Raw genomic sequence first — 25,110 nt, 5'->3', positions numbered from 1 at the left:
GAGATGCGAGGGGTGTTAGGGAACTTCACAGTATTGCAGTGAGCATATGCCACTTGATATTGAGTTATTCTTTACAGATAGTCTTGTAGTATAAAGCTAAAATTGCCACTTAAAAAAAAAAAAGGCGTTTATAAGGAAGAAGGAATCTTGCTTTGAAGCTGTTGAAATCACTTCTGGGAAAGCTTTTTAAGTTGATATTCCTGCCTCCTCCCATTTTGCAACAGAAAACACTTTTGTCTCGTTTTGCAAAAGAAGAATCATTAGGATTTGTTTACACGAATTTTAAGAGAAAGCATACTATGTGCCAGAATAAATCTGTACACTGGAGTGCGGAGAAACCACAAAGAAAACCAGAGTTTGATGTTTGAGCAACATTGCATTATATGCCCTGAAATTAGAGTGAATATAGTTTTCTTTTTAGCCAGCACTTAGGTTTTAAAAATCAGAGATGAATGTTGGACGAATGGACATTTAGAGATGTGCTCAGACACCTACTATACGGTTTTGTTTTGTTTTGTTTTTTTACAAATTCTACATGATTGGTACCGTATCATGCCAAATACGCAGTGGTGATGTTGGGAGACAAGACAAGAGTGCTTATTCTGCCTGTTCTGCTTGTGTCACCGATCCTTAGCGTGGGTTTTTTATGGAAACCCTGTAGAATTTGGAGGGAAATGATGCACTCTATTCAGTGGAACAGAGAATACAGGGATATAACAAAATCATAGGTGCTTTTCCATCATGGGGGAAAGACATTGTCTTTTGAGTTTTGTGCTTCTGAGTCCCTTGGAGAAGAAGGAGACTGTAACTTCCTTTATGAGATACAGAAACATTCAGTATCAGAAAGGTTATAAAATGTTGGCTTCAGGGTTTTTAAAAATTCTTACTCTTTTAGACCAGTATTACTTTTATTATTTTTTTTTCCCCCAGAAATCATGGGTTATCTTACATTTACACACCTTTCTGTGTTTCTGTGGACAACATTGCTAAAACTGGTAATACGTGTGTATTTAGGACTTTCTTTTAATCACATTCTCTCACTGGGAGAGAGCTGCAAGGACAGTTGTTTTGTGCAGGTGGTGGTAATACAACAGTAAAATAATGTGTTGCTTGACTGTGAAGTTTGCTTGGAGTCTGACAAACTCAAAAAGAACCTTACTTGCTTGATGCTGAGAAAGTGGCATTTATTGCACCTACTATTCCTATGTGGAACATCCCTGAATGAGCTGTGCAAGTTTTAAATTCTTGCAGTTACAATGGTTGAGTTGTAAAATAAACAACTACACACATTTTAAAACTCTTGGTAAGCCCCCACAGTCCTGATAAAATTCATTATCCAACAGAGAGGATGAGTCAATATGTATGTTTAAAAAATAATAAATCCATAAACTTAGAGTTCCTGCTCTGATATTTTTTTTTTTTCCTTTAGTTCCTTGGCATAGCATTTCTTGGGATTGGATTGTGGGCATGGAATGAAAAGGTAAGTTGAATATAGCACCAAACTCTGTTTTTCTTATTTCCCTCTCTTTTTCTGATGAAATACTGGAATAGGAATATGCTGCACATTTTATGTGTCCACACATAGTTTCTACTGAAACACAATCAAGCTTCTCTATCAAATAAAACCTTGGCTTGACTCACCTAGAGGAAGATCCTTGGCATCTTTCCCAAGAATGCTTTGGCAAGAAATCACGGCTGACACTTGCACATAAAATAACCATTTCAATCTATGCATGCTCAAACTGCAGCTCAGATACTAGAACACTCTACTGAAGGCAGTATTAGCAGTGTGTCTATGCTGCATGTGTCCCCAGGAATGGAGAGGGAGCCTACATGTCTCAGAGGACAGCTTCCTGAAAATAAGCCTCCTCAACTTTTGCCTTAACATAGCATGCTAGTCGCTGTTCCTCTTAAATAAAAAAATAAACAAACAAACAAAAAACAAACAAAAAACCAATCCCAAAACCAAAATGAAATGAACCCCAAAAACCAAGCCAAACCTGAGACAGAATAACTGTTGTTTTTTCTTGTGCAAATAAAACTGTCCACTGGAACACTCTCTGTTGCAAGTCTGTAAAATCAAATTGGAAATGGGAAAAAAGGGGAGCGGGGAAAGAAAACATTTGTGAACCAGAGCCTAATTTTTGGTTTGCTTGCTGCAGAAGTTGGGAAGAAGATGAGATATCAAGACATAATATACAAAACAAGTCAGTATGTGTTGGGTTACTGGATGAAGAGTTTTGGCTCGCTAAAAGACAACAGCTAAAATTAAAGCCGGAGTTTCCTTTTCTTCTTTGTTTAAAAGATTAAAAATAATAAAACCTGGCTGATAACAATGGTGCTATGATATTCAGTTACATAATGTTTTTTTTCTTCTTTTAATGGAAAACACTGAGTAAGTTACAAATTGATGGTCACTTAAGGCATAATAACTGGTGCTTGAGGCAGAACAAATAACACATTGGAAGCACTGGAGTTTTGTCACTTAAAAATTCAGGACAAGTTTTGCTGGTTCAGAAGTGAGTTGTTAACTTAGATTCTAATTGCTCTGTGCATGTGCCTTGGATGTAGGTAATTACAAATAGTGGTGGGATATTAATTAACTCACACTGTATACACCTGTGTGTGTATATATATGTGTATATTTATGTACCATATGATACTCAAGTTGGGATGGCTTGAACAGCCTTGGAAACAGGTGGTGTGGGTTTTTTTCATTCATTAAAGATGTAAAAACATGTTATATTTAATACTCTGAGCATACTGACAGAGCTTATACCTATGCCTAAGCCCCAGAGAAGAACTTTATTTTGGAGTGGCTTTCTAGAGAAGATTTTAACATTTTTGTATTGTTTCAGTAGGTTAGGCTAATTCCTCTTTAGAATGCATGAGCAGGTAAAGGGAAAACAGCTATAGTCTGGTGTCTGAAGTCTAAAATATACCAGTTCTACAGCTAGAGGGTGTTCTGGCAGAATAATAGTTTTAGGTTTTACATATTTTCTATATGGGAAAGCACCCACACCCCATCCTAGGAAATAGGCATTCAATTCATAATTGCTAATAGCCAGAAGACAAAGCTCATGTTTTTACTTGACATTTGGATATCTGCTATCAAGTCATCTTAAAACCATTTCTGATTAGATCCTGAAAGTGGGAGAAAATGCCATGTCGATTTTAAGATAAGCAAATAAAAAAACCTACAACAGTTTAATATATATTAGCTCAGGCTCCATATGTAGTAGGCTTTTCTATAGAAATTAATAAATAAAATACTGTTTATTGCTTTAAAGCACAGGTCTTTCCTTGAAAATGAGCATCTCTCCCCAGCTTCTCTAACTGTTGTGTCCTGCAATGCTTAGTGTGGACTGTTTCAGTTCATGGTTATATCAACCAAAATGTGGTATAGGTATAGCTGAACTGCAAGAGCTCTTGAGCACAGACAGACTTGATTTTGGAGCAGGAATTATAGAAAAATGGACTTGTGTCAAGCCAATTTGAGACCTTTCTTTCACTCAGCTCTCTAGAGGACAGGCAACGGCCAGAAGCTGCAGTCAGCAAGATCAAGTTCCACATACTCATAGGCCCCATGCAGCTTAGTAGGGGGCGGATCAGTTACATCCCAGAGAGTTCTTGCTGTAGCTGGGGACTTGGAGGTGAAGGCCAAGTAGGTGAAGCCTAAGACTTGAGAGATCTGTAACTTAATCTGAAAAGCACTTCTCTAGCTAGACTGCTTCTTTCCTGAGGCTAGCCTGGATATCCCTTAGGTGTTATGGGCTGTTGTAATGGTATGCTGTAAGACAGCAAAGCAGCTTTTGCTGCTGGTGGACACCAAGTTGAACATGAGCCAGCACTGTGTCCGTGCAACAAAGGCGGCTAACAATGTCCTGGGATGTATTAGGAGTGTTGCCAGCAGGTTGAGGGATGGGATTCTTCCCCTCTACTCAGCAGTGGTGAGGCCACACCTGGGCCAGTTCTGGGCTCCCCAGTACAAGAGAGACACTGACATACTGGAGAGTCCAGCAAAGGGCTGCCTAGATGATTAAGGGACTGGAGCATCTCTCCTACAAGGAAGGGCTGAGAGAGCTAGGACTGTTCAACCTGGAGAAGAGCAGGCTTGGGGGAATCTTAATGTGTATAAATACCTGCAGGGCTACTGCAAAGAGGACGGATCCAGGCTGTTTTCAGTAGTGCCCAGTGACAGAGGCAATGGGCACAAACTGAAACACACGAAATTCCCTCTGAACATCAGGAAACACTTTTTTTTTTTTTTTTTTTTTTCTGTGAGGGTGACTGAGCACTGGCGTGGTTTGCCCAGAGATGATGATGAGTCTCCCTCTTTGGAGATATTCAAAAGCAGCCTGGACATGGTCCAAGGCAGCCAGGTCTAGGTGACCAGATGACCTCCAGAGGTCCCTTCCATTCTCTCAGCCATTCTGTGAAGACTGCTGCTGTCCCAATGAACTAAGTCTTTATCAAAGTTGAACTTGGTGCTGCTATTCTATAATGCGTAAACATAAATTTGTAAGGTTTTTTTTGCAAGATTGGGTCTTCACAAGGACTCCTCTACTGTAAACTGATTTGGTGATGGGGAGGATTTTGATTTGCTTCTATCTTGAACCACATGGCTTTATATCTAGCTGTGTTGTTTTATAACCCGCTCATCAACTTGTATATACTTTTGCTGTTTCACAGAATCTTTTTAAGATAAAAAGATAGTGTGCCAAGCCACATTAAAAATGCAGGATGTAAAGAAATAATCCACACTTTACAGGAGTCCCATTTGCTGCCGGCTAAAAACAGTTTGGAGTGGATTTGTGGGTTTGGTGGCTAGTTTCTCTTTTTTGCTAAGTTGGCTTGAATTCTCCCCTTTAAACTTTGTTGTAAAGAAGAAAAAAAGCACACTATGCAGTCTCGTGACCTTCCTTACAGCCTTTACAGGGAGGCGAAAGAGCTCATTTGTCAAATAGGCAATAGAATCGGCTTGACAGCCAGTCAGCCAGCCCTAAACAAAAACTGGGCAATTAGCATTCTGAGTCATGAACCTGAAAGAGAGCTGGGGGGCGGGGTGGGGGCAATAAACTCGGAGGATGAATAAAGCTATCTATACATGGATGCACTGTATAGGTCACAATCTCACAGTGTTTTCAGGCATGCTAGACGTGGGCTTGTACCATAAAAAAGTTCATCCACGGCAGCTGACTTCCACCCCCCACCCCCAACAGTGACATGACCATTGTTAGCATACAAAGAGTCTGTACTAAGCCCAGGCAACTTATACTACCTGTGCTCAGCAAGGGAAAAATGTTTATATTTCACTGCCTCTTTTTAACCATTTCAAGTAATTTCTTCTGTTGACTTTTTAAAAATAAACTAGACTTGTACACTTGTCTATTTCCCTCCTTGGTTGTATATATGAGATAACGCGGTCTTAAGGCTCATTGGGAGTGTTCACGGTATGATGCCAGTCGGTATGTGGGAAAATAAGCTTCCTGGTTCTCTCACTACCTGCAGGAGACTTATATTCAAGAGTAGTGAGACTAAGTGATAAATTGCTGTGATGTCTTTTGAGACCTCGTAAGACTGTCCATGGAGAGGGAGTTTTTAGAAGGAAAGGACTGTGGTTTTGGGGTATACTTTAAGTAGGAGGTAGCAAAGGTGGAGATACTATAAGCGGGGAAAAAAATCTGCAGATCCTTGCAAAATTTGTCAGTTAGACTTAGTTCATGCATAAGGTTGACTGAAATGAAGATGGAGAAGTGGAAGAGGTTGACTATGTGCTTAAGTTTGGTTTCTAGGCTTTTCTTATTAAATCAGCGCAACTAGAAGACACTCCAGCTCAGAAGTTGTGTGCAGTTTGGAGTACTGGTATGGGCCAGCATAGTATCCTTAGCGAGCAGGAGCTCTAAAACTGGATCTCAAGTTTTAAGCTAGACTTTAACATGTTGATATAAGGTGATTTAGGCTTGCTTTGGTGTTCTCAGACAGGCTAAACTCCCTACATAGAAACAGTCACAATTTGTCAGACCACGTCTGTCTGTCCTTGCCCTGAAATGAAAACTACAGTTGTTTTCAGGAAAAAATTCTTACTTCTTTTACTGTCCCTGTGAGTGGCAGGCATCAAGAGGCAGTGATACACTAGTCACTCCATAATTGTTGTGCATACGTGTCTATCACATAGTTCTTTCAAAAACAATTGCTGACAAGGAAAGTGTGTACATATCCTGTGGGTCATTATGGGCTGAAGGATACCCAAAGCATATATCTTGCTTCTAAGCCAGGACTGTGTGTGTGGCTTTTACAGGACTGGGGAGGAGAGAGAGTGATACTAATATTTGCTATTATGTTTAATTTAAATTTCAGTATGTAAAGATGCATTATCTAAACAGGCTCTTAAATCATTTTACTAGTGTTCCAACACCTTGTAACGATTAATCCTGAAAAATGTAAACATCTGTATCTTGCGTGTATTTATGCCAGTTATTCACCTATTGAACTCTGCTTTGTCATGACAAGAAAGCTAGACTAGTTCTTCTCCTTCAGTAGACACTTGAAAAATAAAGTTCTGCTGCTATTGCTGTTTGCTGTGGGAAATGCAAAACCAACAAAAATCAAGGAAATAAGCTTTGTAAACATCCCCCACCTAATTTCTTGCTCGCAGAGACAAAATTCTGGAGTGGAATTAATTTGGCATGTTTCAATGACTATTGTTCTGTTCCCCATGCTCATTGAGATGCACAGCATGGGGAAACTGCATGAAGTTTATGACTAACAAAGTAGAGAGACATTTTTCTATTTTAAAGTCATGCATTTGGAAATACTTTTATTTCCCATCACCCCCATGTGTTCCTGTTTGCTAGTGATTTTAAGTCCTGCAGACGAGCTCGTGGAAAGGCTAATCCTCTGTTTGCAAAGAAGAAATATTTCAGAAGATCTTGTATTGCTGAATCGTTTTCTGACCATCTGCTTATTTTGTCCCCCCAGTAATGGGATTCTGCAGCAGAGAAGGTTGAAAGTTTTTTCCTATCTTGGAGGAAATGGAAAAAAATAGCTGATTTCTCCCATCCTACTGGTGTTGGTTTCTTCTTTTTACTTTTTAATGGCCCTCTGGGATGTTGTTTGTCGTGAGGACTGTTGTGTTGAGTCCTGTTCTTTTATGTGCACTCCCGTGGGCCAAATTCCATATACTTTCACAGTGTATCACCTCTTTGTTCCCTAGGGTGATGATTCTCCTGTGTTGTCTCTGACTCAAAATGCCTTGAATTTTCATTACTGGGTCAGCTTTTCAAAATTGTGGCTGCCTAGAGTGTTTTCACTTGGAGCCATTCTCTCTTGCCCTGCAGTGTGCTACTGTGCCTGTGAAATCAGCTGTTCCAGAAGGAAGTAAAGGTCTAGAAAACTTCTGGGAACATTTCTGAGACCTGAATGTGGCAGTGACTTCTCTATACTAACAACAACCACAGACAGTCTGGAAATCTCACTAGTTTGTTGTTGCACTTGTGACTCCCTTCTATTTGGCCTCATTAGGAACCAGGAACACAATCAGATTGTATAGGTGTGCCAACACTGGGCCACTGCTCCAACCAAGATGTCTGTGTTGGCATCCGTACATTCTGGGGAAATTAAAAGTAACTTTCTGGGTTCGGCACTCAAAGGCTATGTCTACTAAATGCAAGCAGTGTGGACCAATAGGAGAGGAAATGGTGTTGAAGACCCACTTGCACACTTTACAGGTTTTGAAAGGTTTAAGTTTTCTTCAGCCTAGTTCTAGTGTGATCTTGTGGACTGAATGCCTGCTAGTGGTTGGAGCATGAGTTATGTTCCAGGGGCACATCTTCATTTTTAAGTAATCTAGTCCATGTGGTTCGAGACTGTTCCCTGGTGAGAACTAAAGCATAGCTTGTGTGCAATCCCTTTAAATGGACTCCTGGATCTGACCTGAAATGCTAATGTAGATGTGCACCAAAGGTGGGAGCTGGAGTCAAGAGATCTGTTTCTGGAAAGTAGTACAAATTGTCCTGATGATCTTAAAGAGTGCAAGATGGAAAAGGGGTGAGGGGTGCACTCTTATTGCTTTTCTAAGTGACTGTTGCTTTCTTATTCTTTATTGATGGCATAAAGGGCAAACAATTGTGCAGCTGTAATATCAGGAGGGGCCTTCTCGGCTTACTGTCTTCAAGACTAGCATTTTTCCTTTGCCTTGCTCCCCCTTGAGCTATGCATGAAATCCAGCTTGTAGGGTGGAGGGCTCTGGCGATGGGAAAAAAACGGCATGACAACTGAGGATCTGTCACTGGATTCAGGCATCTCTTATAGACTGTTTTTCTGCCTGTGCTCATATACCATAAGGAGAAGACTCCAGTTCTGCAGGAGCTTCTGGCGGGCCTGGCTTGGTTGTCTCATATTTCTAGGTGTGAAGGAAGGCACCACCACCACCTCTTTCCCCCACCCTTTTGTTGGAGAAAAGAGCAGGTCCTACTGTTTCACTTGACTTTCTCTCCTGAATTTGGGGTGAGGTAGGAATATGAGGTCAGTCTTTCCTGTTCCATGCCTGCATCACTGTATCCTAGTGCTTGAAGTGAAGTACATTTCACAAAGAAAGGAACTTTTTTCACAACTTCACCATTGTTGATTTTAATTCAATTATGGATGATGCTTTTGTTCCTTCACTACCCCAAACAAATCTTGACTTGTGGTGGATTAAAAGGTTAAATAATAACCCAGGTGCTGTAACGTACAGCAGGCAATTGAGAGTGGGGTAACAGAGCAAACAGATGAGCTGGAGATCAGCCAGCGAACATGTCCTACTGGCTCTCCTTGTGGGACTACAGCAGAGCCCTGGATTGACGCCATCGTGAGAAGAAAAGTATTAGAGTATGTAGCTTTGCACAAACGAAGTGTTTACTGCCAAACAAAGATTACACACATGCCTAAACTACCAAGGAAATGATGTATGTGCACCCCCGAAAAATAAGCATACGTCCAAAACGAGAATGTGGGTTTGGAAAAAAAATAAATTTCCTCCTTTCAGATGCTAAAGCATTAGTAGTACTTGCAACTATTTACAGTAAAGGTTGGAGTGGACTACTGCAGTAGTGTTGCTGAGAAAAAATACTTTGCATTTGTAGAAAGCCTGACTTTAAAGGATTTACAGGTGGTTTGTTTAGGTCTTGCATTGATGTAAGAGATCAGTTGACAAACAGTCACTGTACATTCTGTGACTGACTGGTCAGCCTGAGGATTCAGAGTGTCTCACTGGAGGATGCAGTGTTAGAATATGAGATTCCTGATCCTCTGCTCAAGCACCTCTGGAAACATTCCCTTCTGCTTTTGGCTAAAGATGGTCATTGCCTGCTGCTTGAAGCAAAACATGCTTTTCTTTAAAGTATTGCACCGCTGTTTCTTCAGAGAACTTATTTGTAAGTGACCAGAAAAAAACAAGACTGGAAAACTGTGTTTCAGCAGTAAGCAGCAATCTTCTATCAGACTACCTCTGTGCATCTCTAGCTGTAACCATAGAGCATTGTCTCTGTTCCTGCTGCTAGCTATCATTTTATTGCCAGAGCCTCTCTGAAGATTGTATATCCTGAGATGTCTCTCCAGAATACTGATAACTTGGGATTCATATGCAGAGAGCACACAGAGTACAAATGAGAATTACACAGTATGTGCTTTGCGCTGTCAGGATGTATTATTTGGGGTTTATCCAAGCTAGGCTTATGATTGCCATATGTCGACTAGCAAAAGATACACATAAAGGTGCTTTCCAAGGACAGCAAACAATGGGAGATAAAGCTTGTGTTGTTCTATTTCAGTACATGTCAGATCATAGCTACCCTGAGGATTTGGAGCCTGGAGGAGACCAGAGGTTAGATGAGTGACTTTCGCCAGGATAAGTGTTCATTTCAGCCTGGCTTGTACCATCTCATCACTAGTTAGTTAGAAAAAGGGACGTGCCAACTGGTCTGCTTTGATAGCAATACTGGCTCTGAGCAGTGTTGTGTTATATCATGCCTTAACACCTATTTTTCTCTTTTTAACGAATGACAATAGGACTAGTACTATATGTAATGTAGGATGAAAGTGATGAACGTGATTTTTTTTTTTTTTAAATTTTTTTTTTATCCCTCTCTGTCAGGCAATAGCCTTCTGTAGTAGGAGGGAGAGGAATCCCGTTTGAGAAAGTCGTTCATGCTGTTGGTTTATTTTTTGTACTTTAGGATTGGGTTGTAGTCAGGTTTTTCTTTTGCTTCTAGCATGCTGGCCTTTTCCAAGGCTCCTTGCTGTGTGCATTGGAGAAAATCCCATGTATATTTTATGCAGGCTATCTTTGTCTGCAGAATTAAAAAGGTTTGAGTACTGTCTTCGTTTACTACTTGCTCAATGTCAGTCTTGCTTGGAATACTATGGAAGTGGTTGCGGACTATGTGGAGTACTGTATTGGAGATACTGGTTACACGACAATTTATGTGTTCTGGGTGCTCCAAACTGAGTATACTTAAAAAAACAAACAAACAAACCAAAACACCAAAAAACCCCCCCAAAACCAAAAAACATCACAGGTCTAAAGCCACAGTTGTGAACAGTCATCTGTTAACAATGTTACTAACAACTTGTGGAAATGAGGTTATAATAACTTCCTTTAAAATTATTGCTGTTTTGGGCCTACTTCAAAGAAGCAAAGGGGATATGAATAGGGAAAAGGAAAAGGATGAAGAACTTAATAATTCTGCAAATAAGGAGCCGTAGAGGTCTATATTGTTGCTTTTCAAGCCACAGCTTCATTCAGGAGTTAGTAGGGAAAGCAGTAGTCCAAAGCACTCATCCTGGGTTCAGGCTTCTTTGAGAAACACACAGAGAAATGTCTGCTACAGCAGTGTGCTTTGCATTGACCTACAGCACTGGGGAGGTGAATGAAGAAATAGTGATAATTCAGCTTTTTTTGCTGCCAAAAGGGTTTAGGAAACTGTAACTGTTCCTGTGCAAACTCACTGAAATAAGGAAGACTTTGTACTTGCTTCTTGATATGACCCATCTGTTCAACATCAGCCAAACTCTGGTTAAAATGTGTTCAAAAAATAAAATAGTTCCTCAGGATTACTGGCGTCACAACCCAAGCTCTGCCTCTAAGGGGGCAATGGCATTACAAGCAGACTGTGCTGACTGTCATATCTAAAACACAGCATATGTGGTTTACCATATGATAGGTTTAACCTAAGTTAGTGCAAATCATCTCCCAAGACAAGTCCTTAAAATGCCTTATGTCCTACTAAGAGACTTGACGTTATTTTCAAATTTTTCCTGCTGATTAGTCAGTAGCTGTACTTTATTTATATAATGAGTTTTTGGCGCTGTAGATGCCTGAAGTTGAATTGGCCAGGTATCTGGTTTGTCAAAATTTGGTGTAAAATTCATTGTTGCAAGATGCTGCAACCTAGGAGCACACTTCTAATTGCTCTCAGTTGTTGTAAAGACTGAGCATAAATGCTAAATTCAAGGTGGTGTTCTTGCTATTGATGGCTTTTTCTATCATAACGTGTAACTGTGTGCTTGCATAAACCATGTATATGATACCTAAAATGTATCTCAGCATGGGTAATAAGATTGAATTAAGTTTTGTTCAAATATCTATTCTGACTTTCTGGAAGACTAATTCTTGTAGCTACAGAAGCAGCAAAATGCCCTGTGAGTTTCTCGCAGAGGACTCTAGAAACACACTTCATTGTTCATTCCACATGTTGATTTGGAAATACTGTACATAATCACCCTTTTTATCTCTTTTTGAATGCAAAGATTTTCTTAATTGTGTTTTTTTGCTGTACTGCAGAACATTTATTTGCTGTAGTCTTCTACCTTTTTAAAAAGAAAAATGTGAGCAGAATTTGTACAACTGAAAGCTGAACATACTTGTTATCCCTTGGCATTGTTTCTTTCCCAGGGAGTGCTGTCCAATATCTCCTCCATCACAGACCTGGGAGGCTTTGATCCAGTTTGGCTCTTCCTAGTGGTAGGAGGAGTTATGTTCATTTTGGGATTTGCAGGATGCATTGGAGCTTTGCGAGAAAATACCTTTCTTCTCAAATTTGTAAGTAGCCTTTGCACCTGTGGCATTCATCAGTTACACAGCATAAGTCATTTTCTCTGTTCCTGCTTGACTATGTAAAGGTTTTAAAATGTCTTTTGGGGAGCGGAAGGTGTTACCTGATGTGAAAGTACTGTTCTGTGAATCGCTTTTGCTTAACTGTTAACACTTTACAGCTCTTCAGTCTCTGGTGCTTACAGGGTTGGTTTTTTTAAGGTTCAAAACTATTGAGGGTGAGAATCATGACATGGAACTACTGCTTTTCATATGGATATAGCCTAACATTTTGCTTTCCTGTCACGAAAAGAGACAAATTTCTGCTACGAATCTGCATGTTGAACTTTGAGTCCATAACAAGCTGTCTATGAAATATGAGGAATGTAGATACACCACTGAATGTGACCCGTGTGATTTCTGTTGCGCAAGTGTCCCTCACGGTACAGAGGAGGTAGGACTCTTATGAGGGGTTGCTTGCTGATATCAGTTCTGTACCGTTTAGCTAGTTTGAAAAGGCTTCATTGCTTACTGTCAGTGCTGGGGCCTGAGAGGGAGAAAGGGAGGAGAATGTGCCCAGGACAGGTAAAATAGAAGTTGCCTTCTTGAACTGTGGGCTCGATTGTTAGTTGGGCAAGGAGCTGCTGATATACAAACATACCTCAGTATTCAAAACTCCCTTGGCTAAGTAGCCCAGTTCTGTTTTTTGAAAGCCCTCCTCCTGTGAGCTTTGAAGATGAGGATAACAGTTTCATGTTCCATTTGGGATAAATTTAAGATTTATAATAAAAATTCAAGATTCCTTCTTCCACCACCCCAGCTTCCAGAGGTGGGCACAGCCTGGGTAGTAGTTGTGTCTTCATAACAATTAACTGTTAATATATACATGAAAAAGCTTCCAGTGAAACAACTGCCTTCAAGTTGGCTCCCAGAGGCATGTTGTATAAGGGGAGGAGGCAGTTGAGAGTTACAGTTCTTGAGGCGTTTATAAAGCAGCTTGGGATAATTCTAGCTTGCTCTTGCTGAAAAAAAAAAAAAAAAAGGAGGGGAGCTATTGTAACACTTTTTTTTTTTTTTCTCCTCTTCCTTGCTTCTGTTAGCTTGCCTAAAATGAACCCATCTGCTGTACCAGAAATAGCTTCCTATACAGCAGCTGCAGGAGAAATTAAAAATGCATCTGAACAAACACACACAGAGCATATTAAAATGAAACTCAAAGGCGCAGTTGCAAAAGGGATGGACTTCCAGTATACGAGGACCCCTGTGTGTTTTAAAACAGTGTAGACTCAGTGGCAATGCTTAGAGAAAGTGGCAGATCATTAGTAATGCCTTTGGCATCCATTGCATTTGCATTAATCATAGCAACCTCATTTGGTTTTAATGTGGATGTGAGTCATTCCATAGACATTCTGCTCTGACTTAGTCATTAATTAATTTCTGCTGTTACCAATTTTTGCTTTGTCTGCTTAGGCAAAGCTTTACCAATGAGGGTGTCTAAAGAAAAAGTAACTTAGAATTTCACTGGCACTATTGGTTGTTTATGCCTTTGAAAATGTAAGTGCCTATATAGAAATTTAAGATGAGTTTTCAGAGGGCTCTACAAGTGGTGAGTAGCCATCTCTGTTGAAACTTACAGTGAATTCTCTTGGACCTCTTTAAAAAACCCCAGTGAAATGTCTGAAGTTTGAATTTGTTGGAATTTTTATTATTTGTTAGAATAGAATTAAGATTCCTGTACTACAGCCCTAATTAAAAATGGTGTATTTTTAAGTTAAAATTTTCTGTGTGCTGGAATAGCTTGAACTTGCACTGAAACAGATAAAGCCCTAACACTGGACATAATTGTGAGCCCTGAAAAATAAGTTTTTGGTCATAAAGCAAGATAATTTTAACCTTTTTCTTTTTCTTCATAGTTTTCTGTGTTTCTTGGAATTATTTTCTTCTTGGAGCTCACTGCTGGTGTTCTAGCATTTGTTTTCAAAGACTGGATAAAGGACCAGCTGTATTTCTTTATAAACAACAACATCAGAGCATACCGAGATGACATTGATTTGCAAAACCTCATAGACTTCACACAGGAATATGTAAGTTGGACTATGTTTATTTTTTTGTAAATCTTACTTTAAAGAAATATCTATTCTATTTTTTACTTCCCATCTGTTTGGTTTCTTCAAGGAAAAACAAAAATATTCTAGCATATAATACTTTTAAATATATATATACGTATATTTCTCTTTACAGAACTTGAACAAACGCACAGAACCTGTGAAAAGTGGCTTATTTGTTGATGTATGAATGAGCAAAACAAGGGGGAGAGTTGGGGTGACTTAGTCTTGAAGATTCAGAGATAGTGTGTCAAATCTAAAATCAGTGTCGTGCGTTAAGTTTTTTGGAGCATATTCTGTATGTGATGAAGATATTTTAGGGTTCTTGGGGGGAGGGGTGTTCAAAGTATTTTATTATAGGAGCTATGACATCTGTTTAAAAAAAAAAATCTTTTTCTAAGCTTAATTTGGTTCAGAGATGAGTGTTGGTGTAGTTTTAGTGACATTAGAGGTGCTACACCACACTGCAGAGTGGCAGAGATATTTAGCTGGTCTGAGTGAAACTACAATGTTATTTCTTTTTAAGTAGACTTAATGCAATTAGCCTAATGAAGTAGGCAACTTACAAAGTTCTCATAGGAAATCTCTAAACGATGCTACATCTGCACTTGGGAGGGAAGCGGGAAGCCAGAGATGCACATGCTTGTGGGGGTTAAGCTCTGTAATTATCAGTGTGTGTAAAGGAGTCTTGCATTGACTTTTGCACACAAGTTATTTTGCCAGTACCTTCTTGCTCCAGTACTCAATTCTGACCTGTTGATGAACAACTCTTTGAATTTGGCCCTGTGTAGCCAACATGGTTAAGTGTTGGTTGAAATCACATTTACAAATTTTTGTACGTTCTGCGATTAAAATAATTTCATTCAATGTTTGATTTGCTTCTATATGCCTTGGGGGAAAAATTACAAGTGAGTAAGGAAACAACGTGCAAGGATCCACATCCTGTTACACGCACATCCTGTTACTTGCTTGTAAGGAAACAACGTGTTCATGCTGTCTGATGTACAGCCAGGCAAAGAATCCCCCAAACTGGCAAAAGGAGTAGCTGTACCAGTGTAGCCATCAGAGCTGATTAGTTCTGTTGAGAACCCAGGGCACGTTAGACTGGACAGAATATCATACTCTTGCCTCTGCTCTCTCTGGGGCCTGAGCTTATAGGCCTGTGCAGCTCTGTAGTGTTGTGCAGGTTTATCAGCTCGCTCCATGGGTTTCTCTCCAGAGAGCAGTGTTGCAGGGTGTGAACATAACTTCCATCACATGATAATTTTAGGACAACTTGCAGGTTTGGAATGGTATTTTTTTAAAAAGACCAAAACCAAGCCAGCTTCAATGAAACCAGAGGGAATCTCAGATTTTGTTTTGAAAGCTGGAGGGAAACTGGCAGTGATGATACATGTTGCTAATGCTGAGATTTGTTTGTTCTGAAATTCAAGAAGCTCTCCTTTCTTTGTTCTAGTGGCAGTGCTGTGGGGCTTTTGGAGCTGATGACTGGAACCTTAATATTTACTTCAATTGCACAGATTCCAACGCAAGTCGAGAGCGCTGTGGTGTGCCATTCTCTTGCTGCACTAAAGACCCTGCCGTAAGTGACAGTCAAGAGGGTAGGATGGGTCTGCTGTTCCAATTTTAAATCACTCTATAAGACTTTTTTTTTTTTTTTCCTGGAAGCCATGCATGATCATTACCTTCTCACCACCCTGTATTTTTTTTTTTGTATTTGCAGCTCAGCTTAACTTTTCTGCAGTCAGCAAAAATCCTGAGCTAACTTAAGTCTTCATTGTATGCTGTTTGCTGCTTTTCATTAGAATGAGAGAACCATGGGTTTGGCTGAACGTACATATTAATTTTAGGAAGTATAAAAAGCAAAGGCCCATAATGATTCAATTGAATATCATCAGGATATTTCATTTGCTGCCCTAAAGAACAGCAACTCTAAGATCAGACACTCTAAAGCAGGTATTACTCGTTATTTAATGCAGTATCCAGAGGCTGCAGTCAGTTTGACCCAGTTTGTGCTAGGTACAGTAATGAATGACAGTCTGTGCCCTGAAGAACTGACATATGTTTGCATTAGAATCTTGAGTCAGGTATGAACATCTTTACACACTCTTTTTTTTCCCTTTAAAGTCACTGCTTGTCCTACAGTCACCTGAGATCAGACTTGAAAGGTCAGAAATTGTTTGAGGGAACAGCTTTTTGGTAAATTTTCATGTCTTTTTAAATAGCTATAGTTCTGGATCATCAAGCAGAAAATGTTGGAGCCATGCATTATTAGTACGGACATGATCAAGAATGAAGGGTAAAGTGTGGGGAAGCAGTTCACTGACACGGCTTGGAATAGGGATGGGTGTGTGCATGGAAACTGTTATGTGGCTAACACTGCATACATTTGACTTTCATATAGCTTAAAAGCAGCAGCCTGTGAGTGATTGTATTACATAGTATTTCAGCTGTGGCTTTTTCTCCACCTGGAGTGACTTATAGTTCCTTGAATATGAGTTTGTAGCACTGACTGAAGTTAGGCAAATTGCCAAGAGGCACCTCAGGTGCTTCCTGCCTTGCTAATGCAACGCAGTCGCTGCTCCCGGCATCCAGTCATTACTGCTGCTCTCCCCCTCTCCTGATAAGGCACTGCCACTTCCACAAGCTGTGTTGTGGTTCCCCTGCAGTGAACATGTCTTCACAGTAGTTTGAATCTTTCTCACAACCATAGCTGAAAATGTTTTAATGAAATATTTAAACAAAATGTGGGTTAGGCTCAAGCATTACATTATGCTTAGGATTCCCCCTACTGTTTGCCTATCTGCCCATCCGCCCACCCACACAGAGAGGTCATCACAACCCAGTTTTAAAAATATACTTGTTATAAAACCAAACCAGTTACAGCAGTACAAGGTAATCCTGTAAATACATAATCCATGCTAAAGTTATTTGTGTGTGTGTGTGTATGATTATGCAGTTTATTAGGGGGTGATCCAGCAACCAGAAACTTAAAGATAAGTCTCATTCTTATTCGTTGTAGGGAAGCAACATGCTTAATTGCCTTTAAAATAAAGACTAAAAATAATATTTCTAAAAATATTAGAAGTCATGCATATAATGACTATAACTGTAACCAAACTGTGACTGGTTCAATTGCCATGATAAACACAGGTTTATTCTGTGGGAAAGCAAATCTGTCCCTTTTGGAATTAGGATGCAGCATTGGACTGATGCAAAAAGTTATGTGGATGCTTTATTGAACAGGACTTATTTTTAGTTTAGCTTTTAGTTCAGCTTGAATCGGGAAGTGGTAAGTTGAAGGTAGGCCAAAATAAGTCTCCTTTAAAACAAATTTAGGCTCCTATAGTCCACTTTGCTGGTTGAAATGTTCCAAATTTCTGTACAGGCAAGGCCTAGAAAAGTTGATTTATTTCCATTTCATTCTTCACACTTTCAGTTAACAAATTCCAAGGCTAAAGGCAGAAGACACTGATGATAAAGCAAGTAGGCATTCAATACAAAGAAGAAAGCTTAAAATCCCTCTGTTGAAATCTTATCTACTTTTGCAGCCTTGAAGTGTGTGGCACTGTTATATTTTATATCCTGGAACAGAAGCATTCATCTCATTAAACGATACAAATTGCTCAAGTCTTAAAGGCCTATTGAGGAAATCCGACTTGGGCAACTGATGGGATGCGACCTGTTGATGTACTTCCTGCAAAGTGAGGGAACTCTTGGAGCTTTAACTACTGATAGGAGGAGATATCTTTTTCCATATGGCTGCTTTTTAAAATCTATTTCTTTGCTGGCTGCCTTTCTCACTTCCCACAATTTAATCAAATTGTGGCGTTCAGTACACCTAGCTAAGACTGGCTGATTTTCTCACTTCCTTGAATAGTTCCTTCTTCTGCTCACTCTTCTGATATGAGCCAGTAATTTAATATTTTGCTGCCTTTGTGGCTGACACCAAAAGTAGTTGCTTCATTTTATTGCCCTGAAATAACTCTGAATACAGAGTAAATGCAGCTTCAGCTTCCAGTGGGTAGCAGTCGTTCACGGGGAAAAGTCTGCCATAGCCTATATTGGGAGTACCAAAGCAGAGGCAGAAGGAGAAAAAAAAAAAAAAAAAACAACCAAAAAAAACCCCAAACCTCGTTTCCCATTGGTATCAAGCTCCTGTAAGAAAGAATAGGCAGTACGAACGCATTACCCCATCTCTTCTTTTTCCTCCCTAGTTTTTGGGAAGGAACTAGGTACTGTATATATTTCTACGGACATCCTTGATAAGAACTGGCAGCTTCTGCAACAGAACTGCCCCTTCTCACCTCTTCACGCTGGACAGACTGAACCCTGAAAATTGTTAACAGTAGTCTTGACATATTTTTCAGTATAGACAAAACCTTTTCAGCAGAAGGTTCTTTCACTTAAAATAGAGGTTCCCTAATCACTTTGACTTCTGAATGCTTGCATCTGGAATATGGAGTTCACCCAGGTGGAGGGCTGGTTTTCCCAGCCTGCTGCCCTGAGAGCTGAAAATATTTTTTGACCATGTGCTTTTGCTTGTTGCAAATAATTAATAGCACTGAATGGAAGAGGAAAGGGTTTTTAAAAAGCAATATGGTAACCAAAGTTGGGGTGATTGTCTGGATACATACAGGAGCAACGCTGGGGAGCTGGGGGAGGGTGTTTAGGAGACACTTCACTGATTACCTCTCTTCTGTCTCTCTCTCTCTCCTAGGAAGATGTTATTAATACTCAGTGTGGCTATGATGCAAGGCAAAAACCAGTAAGCATTTTTTTTTAATGTGGTATCTTAACGAACTGAATCCCTCTTGCAAGAGCAGGTTATTCTACTGATGGGATAGTTGAATGTAATTATCTCTGTTTTCTTCCCTCTTCTCCTTGGCAGGAAGTTGATCAGCAGATTGTTATCTACACTAAAGGCTGCGTCCCTCAGTTTGAGAAATGGTTGCAGGACAATCTTACCATAGTTGCTGGTATATTCATTGGGATAGCATTACTGCAGGTAAGCATCACGTTCCCTGTCATGAGTTACACAGAAGAACAACACAGAATATGTGAGGGGGGAACGGTGTATGAGAACTGGAAATACAGTGTCAGTTGCACTTAGAAATAAAATGTCCGTAGGTTTTAGTGAGGGGAGCTAAATGCATGAGGCTCTCGTTGTGTTAAGGAGTGTTTAATTTTTATCTGTAGGGATGCATTTTTTTCTTTTCAACTGTCAGCAGGTCAAAACTAACACGCTGTGTTAGATAAAGATCAGGTAGAGATTTTTAAGCCTGTAGAGACCTACTGTTTCTGATGGTGCTTAAATGAGCAGCGAAAAGCCTTTACAGTTGCTGCTGTGAAGCAAGTCTAGAACTGTTCAATTTCCTGGAACCCAGTGGCACTATAAAAATACTGGGGTTACAGGAGTTTGTCGATACTTTTCCTTCTTCCAACACTTACTGTTAATTTGACTTCAACTTTCTTGCTTGTTTTCATATCAAAGTTCTGTATAACCTAAGGAGTTTGCCTGTGTGAAAAGAGTTGTCCGATGCTCCAAATGAATAAACTGTTATCTCTTCCAGATATTTGGGATATGCTTAGCCCAGAATTTGGTTAGTGACATTGAGGCTGTCAGAGCCAGCTGGTAAAACTGCTGAAGTAACCACAACAAGACACTGGACAACCGAAACCTTCTGAAACCTCCAGTGTGTCGCTCCGACACCAAGCTGTATGGACATGGGTGACAGGGAAGCCTTCTCTCCCAAGTAGTCTCAAATCTAAGTTCCTGATATTGCAGTGAACTCGTGTTTCCTTGGGGTGGGGGAGAGAAGAGTGGGCTATTTAAAATCTGCTGCTCACTGACAATTTTTTTTTTCTTTTAAACCACCAGTTTGAAAGCTGTTGAGCCGTGAATCTCTACTGTATTCTTGATCCTGAGTAACAAGTGGACACTTTTTTAAATTGGTGTATTCAGTGGGACAGAGTTGCATCGTTGTAGTCTGTGGATATGCTGTTTATTCTTCGTGTCATGAGCTCTTTGATAGCTGCCAAATATTCCTCAGATGGTCTCTCTCCTCACCACTCTGTAAAGGAACAATCTTCTTGTTTTCACAGCTAAACATAGCTACAGGCCTAAACCCATCAAGCAGGAAGCAACTTTCTATGCATCTATTGTACAGTAAAAGAAATTGTTTTTAAAACAAGGGAAATTTTTTTTTTAACACAAGCTTCCAGCCATCTCCCTGTAGTACTTTGAGGTTGGAATCAGGAAGCTTACAGGGAGAATTGCCTAATTTTATCAACATCTTTCTTCCTTCTCCACCCTTGTATGAAGGGAAGGGGGTTTTATATTTGACAAACAAGGGTTGTAGAGCCTTTGGTTGCTGCCATACCTTAGGACATCAGTCTCTTAAGGCAAGGATGGGATATAACTGTATAAATGTATGAAAGCAGTGTGGATGTTGGGTCCAAGTGAATAATATTATTCAAAGTATGAATTATATATTAACTTAAAAAAATCAAAACATATGTATCTGATATGGCTAAATCTTTTGTTTCTCTGGAATTTAGTGTAACCTAATATATTTAGGGATCTCACTAATATTAGTGCTTTGATATACTTGTGCAAAGCGTCTTTTAAGAGAATTCCTTGGTCTGTTCCTAGCTGAGGCTTTGGTCTTTTTTTTTTTCTTTTTTTGTTAATTCTTTTTACTTGCATGAGCTGTGAAGTAAGAATCTGTGACACTCCAGTGCTTTAAATCTGTGCATATGTTTTAATACAGTCTAATCCAAACTTATTTATTGGTAAATGCATGTGATTATGGAAAGATCATATCCCATTCCCTTGGAAGTTGGAGAGAACAGCTTTTGCCAGAGTAAATGCTTACCTCCAGTGAACAAATCCTTGCTATGGAGAGGTGTCTCCCTTTGTTGCTCTAAATGCAACACAAAGCTTTCCTGAAGCAATGGAATAAAAGTTTTAAAATAGAAGTGCTTATTAGGATCAGCCAAGACAGACTCTTTTGAATTGGACAAAAGAGAGTAGAATTTGGAATAAAGCACAAATAGTGGATGAAGAATTAGATCAGACTCCATCCAGCTTAGAGTTTTTGATTCGTTCTTCTTCACTAATAATAGTGAACTTACAAACCTGACCATGGCTTGGGTAGTTTTATTGCACTTTGTATAAATTTTAGCTTGTTGTATGACCCTTCTCAGTACCTGCAGAACCAGTCCTGAAAGCTGTGAGCTCTTGGCTCCTGCTTTGGTCAGACAGTGGCAAAGGGTGTGTAGCACCTCTTTGTAAGAGCTTAGCCATCTTTCTGAGATGAGTTACCTAAAATGAAGTATTTGGAGTAGAAGAGATGAATGCATTGCTTTCAAAGCTTCCCTGTTCTGGGGGATGGATAGAAGGCCGGTCTGATGACCTGTTATGGTCCTTTCTGGTCCTATGACTCTTAAACATGTGAGTATATGTACCCTTGCACATTTTGCCTTTCAGTGCTTTAAGTCGGCCGTGATTTTTTTCCCTTCTGAAGGCTGGTGGTAGGCACACCGGCGCTCCACAGATGCCTCAGACGGTCCTGTTGTCCTCCTGTCTTTGAGCATTACCTCATCCTCTTCTGGTTAACTCCCACTGACTGGCTCTGAATCAGGCAGCCTCCATATCCCTTGGTTCTGCTGTTAAAGGCCAGCCATGACTCAGTAATTTTTTTTTTTAAAGCCTTTGAAAGCAATTATACTTCACTGTCCTTAATAAAGTTGGTTCCACCTCACCGCAGTGTTATGTTTTTCTTAGCCACTCCTCAGCTTGAGGAGTTACTGGTGTTTGTTTCCCCCCCTGCAAAGGGACACACCGTTTTGCCTGATAGCAGGAGGACAGGCAGATCATCAGCACCAGTGTTGCTGCACTGAGACAAAATGGTGCGGGGAGAAATTGGGGAAGCGTGGCTGAGGAAGTAACCCCTCTACCCAAGAGCCTTGATTGTGACCCAGCACTTTGGTTTGGAGAAAAAAAGCCTACATTACAGAAACATTCCTTGTTGCCACTGATCTTGAATACTGCTGTTGCTACTGTGGGCTTCTGAAGACAACTTCATTCTTCTACTTGAATTTCTGCAGTTGTACTGTATTGGCCTTCTGTCTTGTCATGCTGTTCTCTGAGTTCCAGTCTGCTGGACGTGTTGTTGGCAGTGTCAGACTGATAGGAAGGTAAACGCTCTGAGGTGAGCAAATCTTGTTCTCACTACTTGCACATGTACACACAAATGTGCAACGCTTCTGCTGAGTCCCAGAATGACGGACTGTTCTTATGAAAACCACTAAATAACTTATTTTTCTAGAGCTTGTCTTTATTGCTGCAGATGCTGATCCTCCCTCCTTCCCTGCTCCCAAGAAACGCTCTTATTTTCCTCACTTTCGCAGTTTTTTGATGGATGCATACTGAATATTCAGGATTAGCTGTCTATATTGCACATTTAAATCCCACATTTTTTGTCTACAGATCAGGTAAGATGTCCTAGAAATGCCCCATCAGCAGCTACTCAGCAGCTTAGGTGTCCAGTTTGGAAAGCTGGTGGGAGGCCTTGGAAATCAATCTATTATTGTCCGAGCCTGCCAAATGCAAGCAAGCTTTCTTCCAGAAAACTTTGTGAAAACTTCAGGTGAGCTGCAACTAGAGCACAACTACTGGCTACATGGGCTCATTTTCTAAAGCAATAAGATATGGTAGGCAGTATGACTTCTTGGCAATTTCTAGCCTGCCTGGTGTGGTGGTGGGGTAGATGAGAGTTCAGAGGTCAGTCTAATTATCTTTAACGTGCGGTAGTTGTTCAGAAATTTGTTGTCAGGCTTATGGCCGGTGTGGAGGGTGAAACAGCTCTGTTTGCTGGGCGGTTGGTATGGGATGGTGGCGTTGCTAACGAGGAGTCTGGTAGCTTCAGCAGTAGCCCTGGCTTTAAAGCCGTTTCCAAATTTCCCATTGAGTCTTGCCAAGGGGCATCACAGTCCTTGCTCTTCTGCTTTCTAAATACTCTCCATATTCACAGGCCTTTCTGTTGTTTGATCGCTTTTTTTTTTTTTTTTTTTTTTTACTAATAGCTTAATGGACAAATGTTTTTGATTTGTCTCTGTGTGTCTGTTTTGGTAGCAGTAGGATCTCTCTGCTTCAAAATCCATAATTTTGATTGTGCCCCTTAGAGTTTGGAGCTGTGGAGATGCTTGCTCGAGTGTACTCTGTCCCGAAAGCCGCCTTCTCTCCCCTTTGAGAGAGATGCTAATTGTAGTTCCGGTGTGTAAATAGTGTTTGAAATGTAAATAGTAGCATGCGGATTAAATGGTTCTCGCACATGACTGCTTATCGCCCTAAAAGCGTCCGCTACGGACAGGAGGGGTGTCCACCGCCGGCGTTTGGCAGGCGAGGGGCCGGCCCGGCTGCGCCCGGCCGCGGCGGCGGGGCGGGAGAGCTTTGGTCGCCTGCCCTCTAGTGGCCGCCGGGCTCCGGGCAGCCGCCGGGCTCCGGGCAGCGGCGGGACCGCCCTCGCCTTTTCCCTGCGCTGCTTGGCGTTAGAGCAGCGTCGGACTGTCCAGGGGAGGGTCGGAGTCAGCACCCCCTACCAGTTACGGGAGGTTGTGGCAGGACTAAACATGGTGCTATAAGAACTGTCCTGGACGTTAATCTGTGTTTGTGCTACTTTAGAGATGCCCTTGGTAAAATTGATTCTGATTTAACGTTGTTGGTTACAAGAGAAGCTCTCACGTGAGTTTTTTTTGATTCCGTTTCCCTTCTTGCTGTGTGTGCCTTCTGGGTGCATTGAAATGGCAGTTCTGGAGATACCTAGGAAGGAGATTAGATCTCAACGGGTGTCAAGCACTGTTGAAGGTTCCAGTTCCTCCCTCCCATTTTTGTTTTCTCTCTGAAGCTTTTTCAGATATCTGTAATTGTTCATGAAACTGTCTAAAGCAAACAAAACAAAACTACCCTGTTGGATCCATCAGCTACCAAATTTTGCCACTTGAAGAAAAGAAAAAAAAAAAAATCTGTCTCCCTTAACACACAGTATAAAAATAAGTGTTGTGACTACTAGTGTGCACCAGGCAGCACTGCTAGTTGTCTTTTGTGTTTCGGCAATATAAATGTGTTAATAAAAAACTCTATCCATATGTGTGTTCATGTTCACACTGTGTACGTAGTAGAGATGGACCTGATACTACCTTGAGTGGGGAGATGGGGATTTGGGTTTTGTGACTCAGACCTGTCTCTGATACGTATATTCCAGATCAGTTCCAGCTGAATTTCTCTCTCTGGTTCATCCTGCGGTGTATGGCAAGGTGTCAATATTTACCCTTTGTGTATCGTTCCTTTTTATACGAATGTATTCTCTTGTGTTCCTTTTTTATCAGTTGTAAAATTGATTGTAAAAGCCAACTACACTTACCGATTGAAAGTATTGCTATAACAGAACTGCATGCCCAGTAGAGTTTGACTTGAGCTTTAGTTTTCTGATTTTGGACTGGTTACCTTCAGTCTAGGAGAAAAGCATAGATCCGGTGCATAATGTATTACTTGTCATCTTTAGCGTTAGACTGTGGTATTGTATCACATGCTGATCTCAATGGATGTAACTGGAGTCTACTTCGGAAGTTAAGGCAACTTCCTGGTAATTCATTTTAAGCTATTGAAAGTGGTCTTGATCATGCTACTTGTGTTCTTGGGTTTTTGTTTTTTAATAGAGGCATTTTTTAGGAATGTTTTAATACACTTACGATGGACAATACAATAGTTTTAATAGTTGTGCAGTATTCTGTATTTACTTGAAGTAAATCATTTTATATGCAATTTGTTAGATAATTACAATTTTATAAATAAAATTGCGTGAAATATGATGTTGTGAATGCTTACTCTTGATGTAGCACTTAACATTGCGTGAACGTATCTTTGTA

General features: G+C 40.4%; 1 protein-coding gene across 9 annotated transcripts in view; it reads left to right on the top strand.

The window, feature by feature from the left end:
• The window catches only part of TSPAN5 (tetraspanin 5), a 90,018-nt gene that overhangs the window by 61,943 nt on the left and 2,965 nt on the right, over positions 1 to 25,110 (top strand). For 2 of the 9 annotated variants that reach the window (XM_087735699.1, XM_009474693.2), the window contains 7 exons: positions 1,430 to 1,480; positions 11,936 to 12,082; positions 13,987 to 14,157; positions 15,635 to 15,760; positions 18,899 to 18,946; positions 19,070 to 19,186; positions 19,752 to 25,053. In XM_087735699.1, the coding sequence (XP_087591825.1) occupies positions 1,430 to 1,480; positions 11,936 to 12,082; positions 13,987 to 14,157; positions 15,635 to 15,760; positions 18,899 to 18,946; positions 19,070 to 19,186; positions 19,752 to 19,817 (726 nt within the window). In that variant the 3' untranslated portion in view covers positions 19,818 to 25,053. Of the gene's footprint in view, positions 1 to 1,429; positions 1,481 to 11,935; positions 12,083 to 13,986; positions 14,158 to 15,634; positions 15,761 to 18,898; positions 18,947 to 19,069; positions 19,187 to 19,751; positions 25,054 to 25,110 lie in introns of those variants that run through there. The other 7 variants (XM_087735700.1, XM_087735697.1, XM_087735704.1 and 4 more) reach the window with 5 other exon arrangements.

This window comes from Nipponia nippon, unplaced genomic scaffold (assembly GCF_047370975.1).
Source record: "Nipponia nippon isolate SJK-2023a ecotype South Korea unplaced genomic scaffold, ASM4737097v1 scaffold_6, whole genome shotgun sequence".
Classification (NCBI taxonomy): domain Eukaryota; kingdom Metazoa; phylum Chordata; class Aves; order Pelecaniformes; family Threskiornithidae; genus Nipponia; species Nipponia nippon.
Note: the sequence above shows the minus strand (reverse complement) of the source record. Positions and strands in the feature narration are given on the sequence as shown.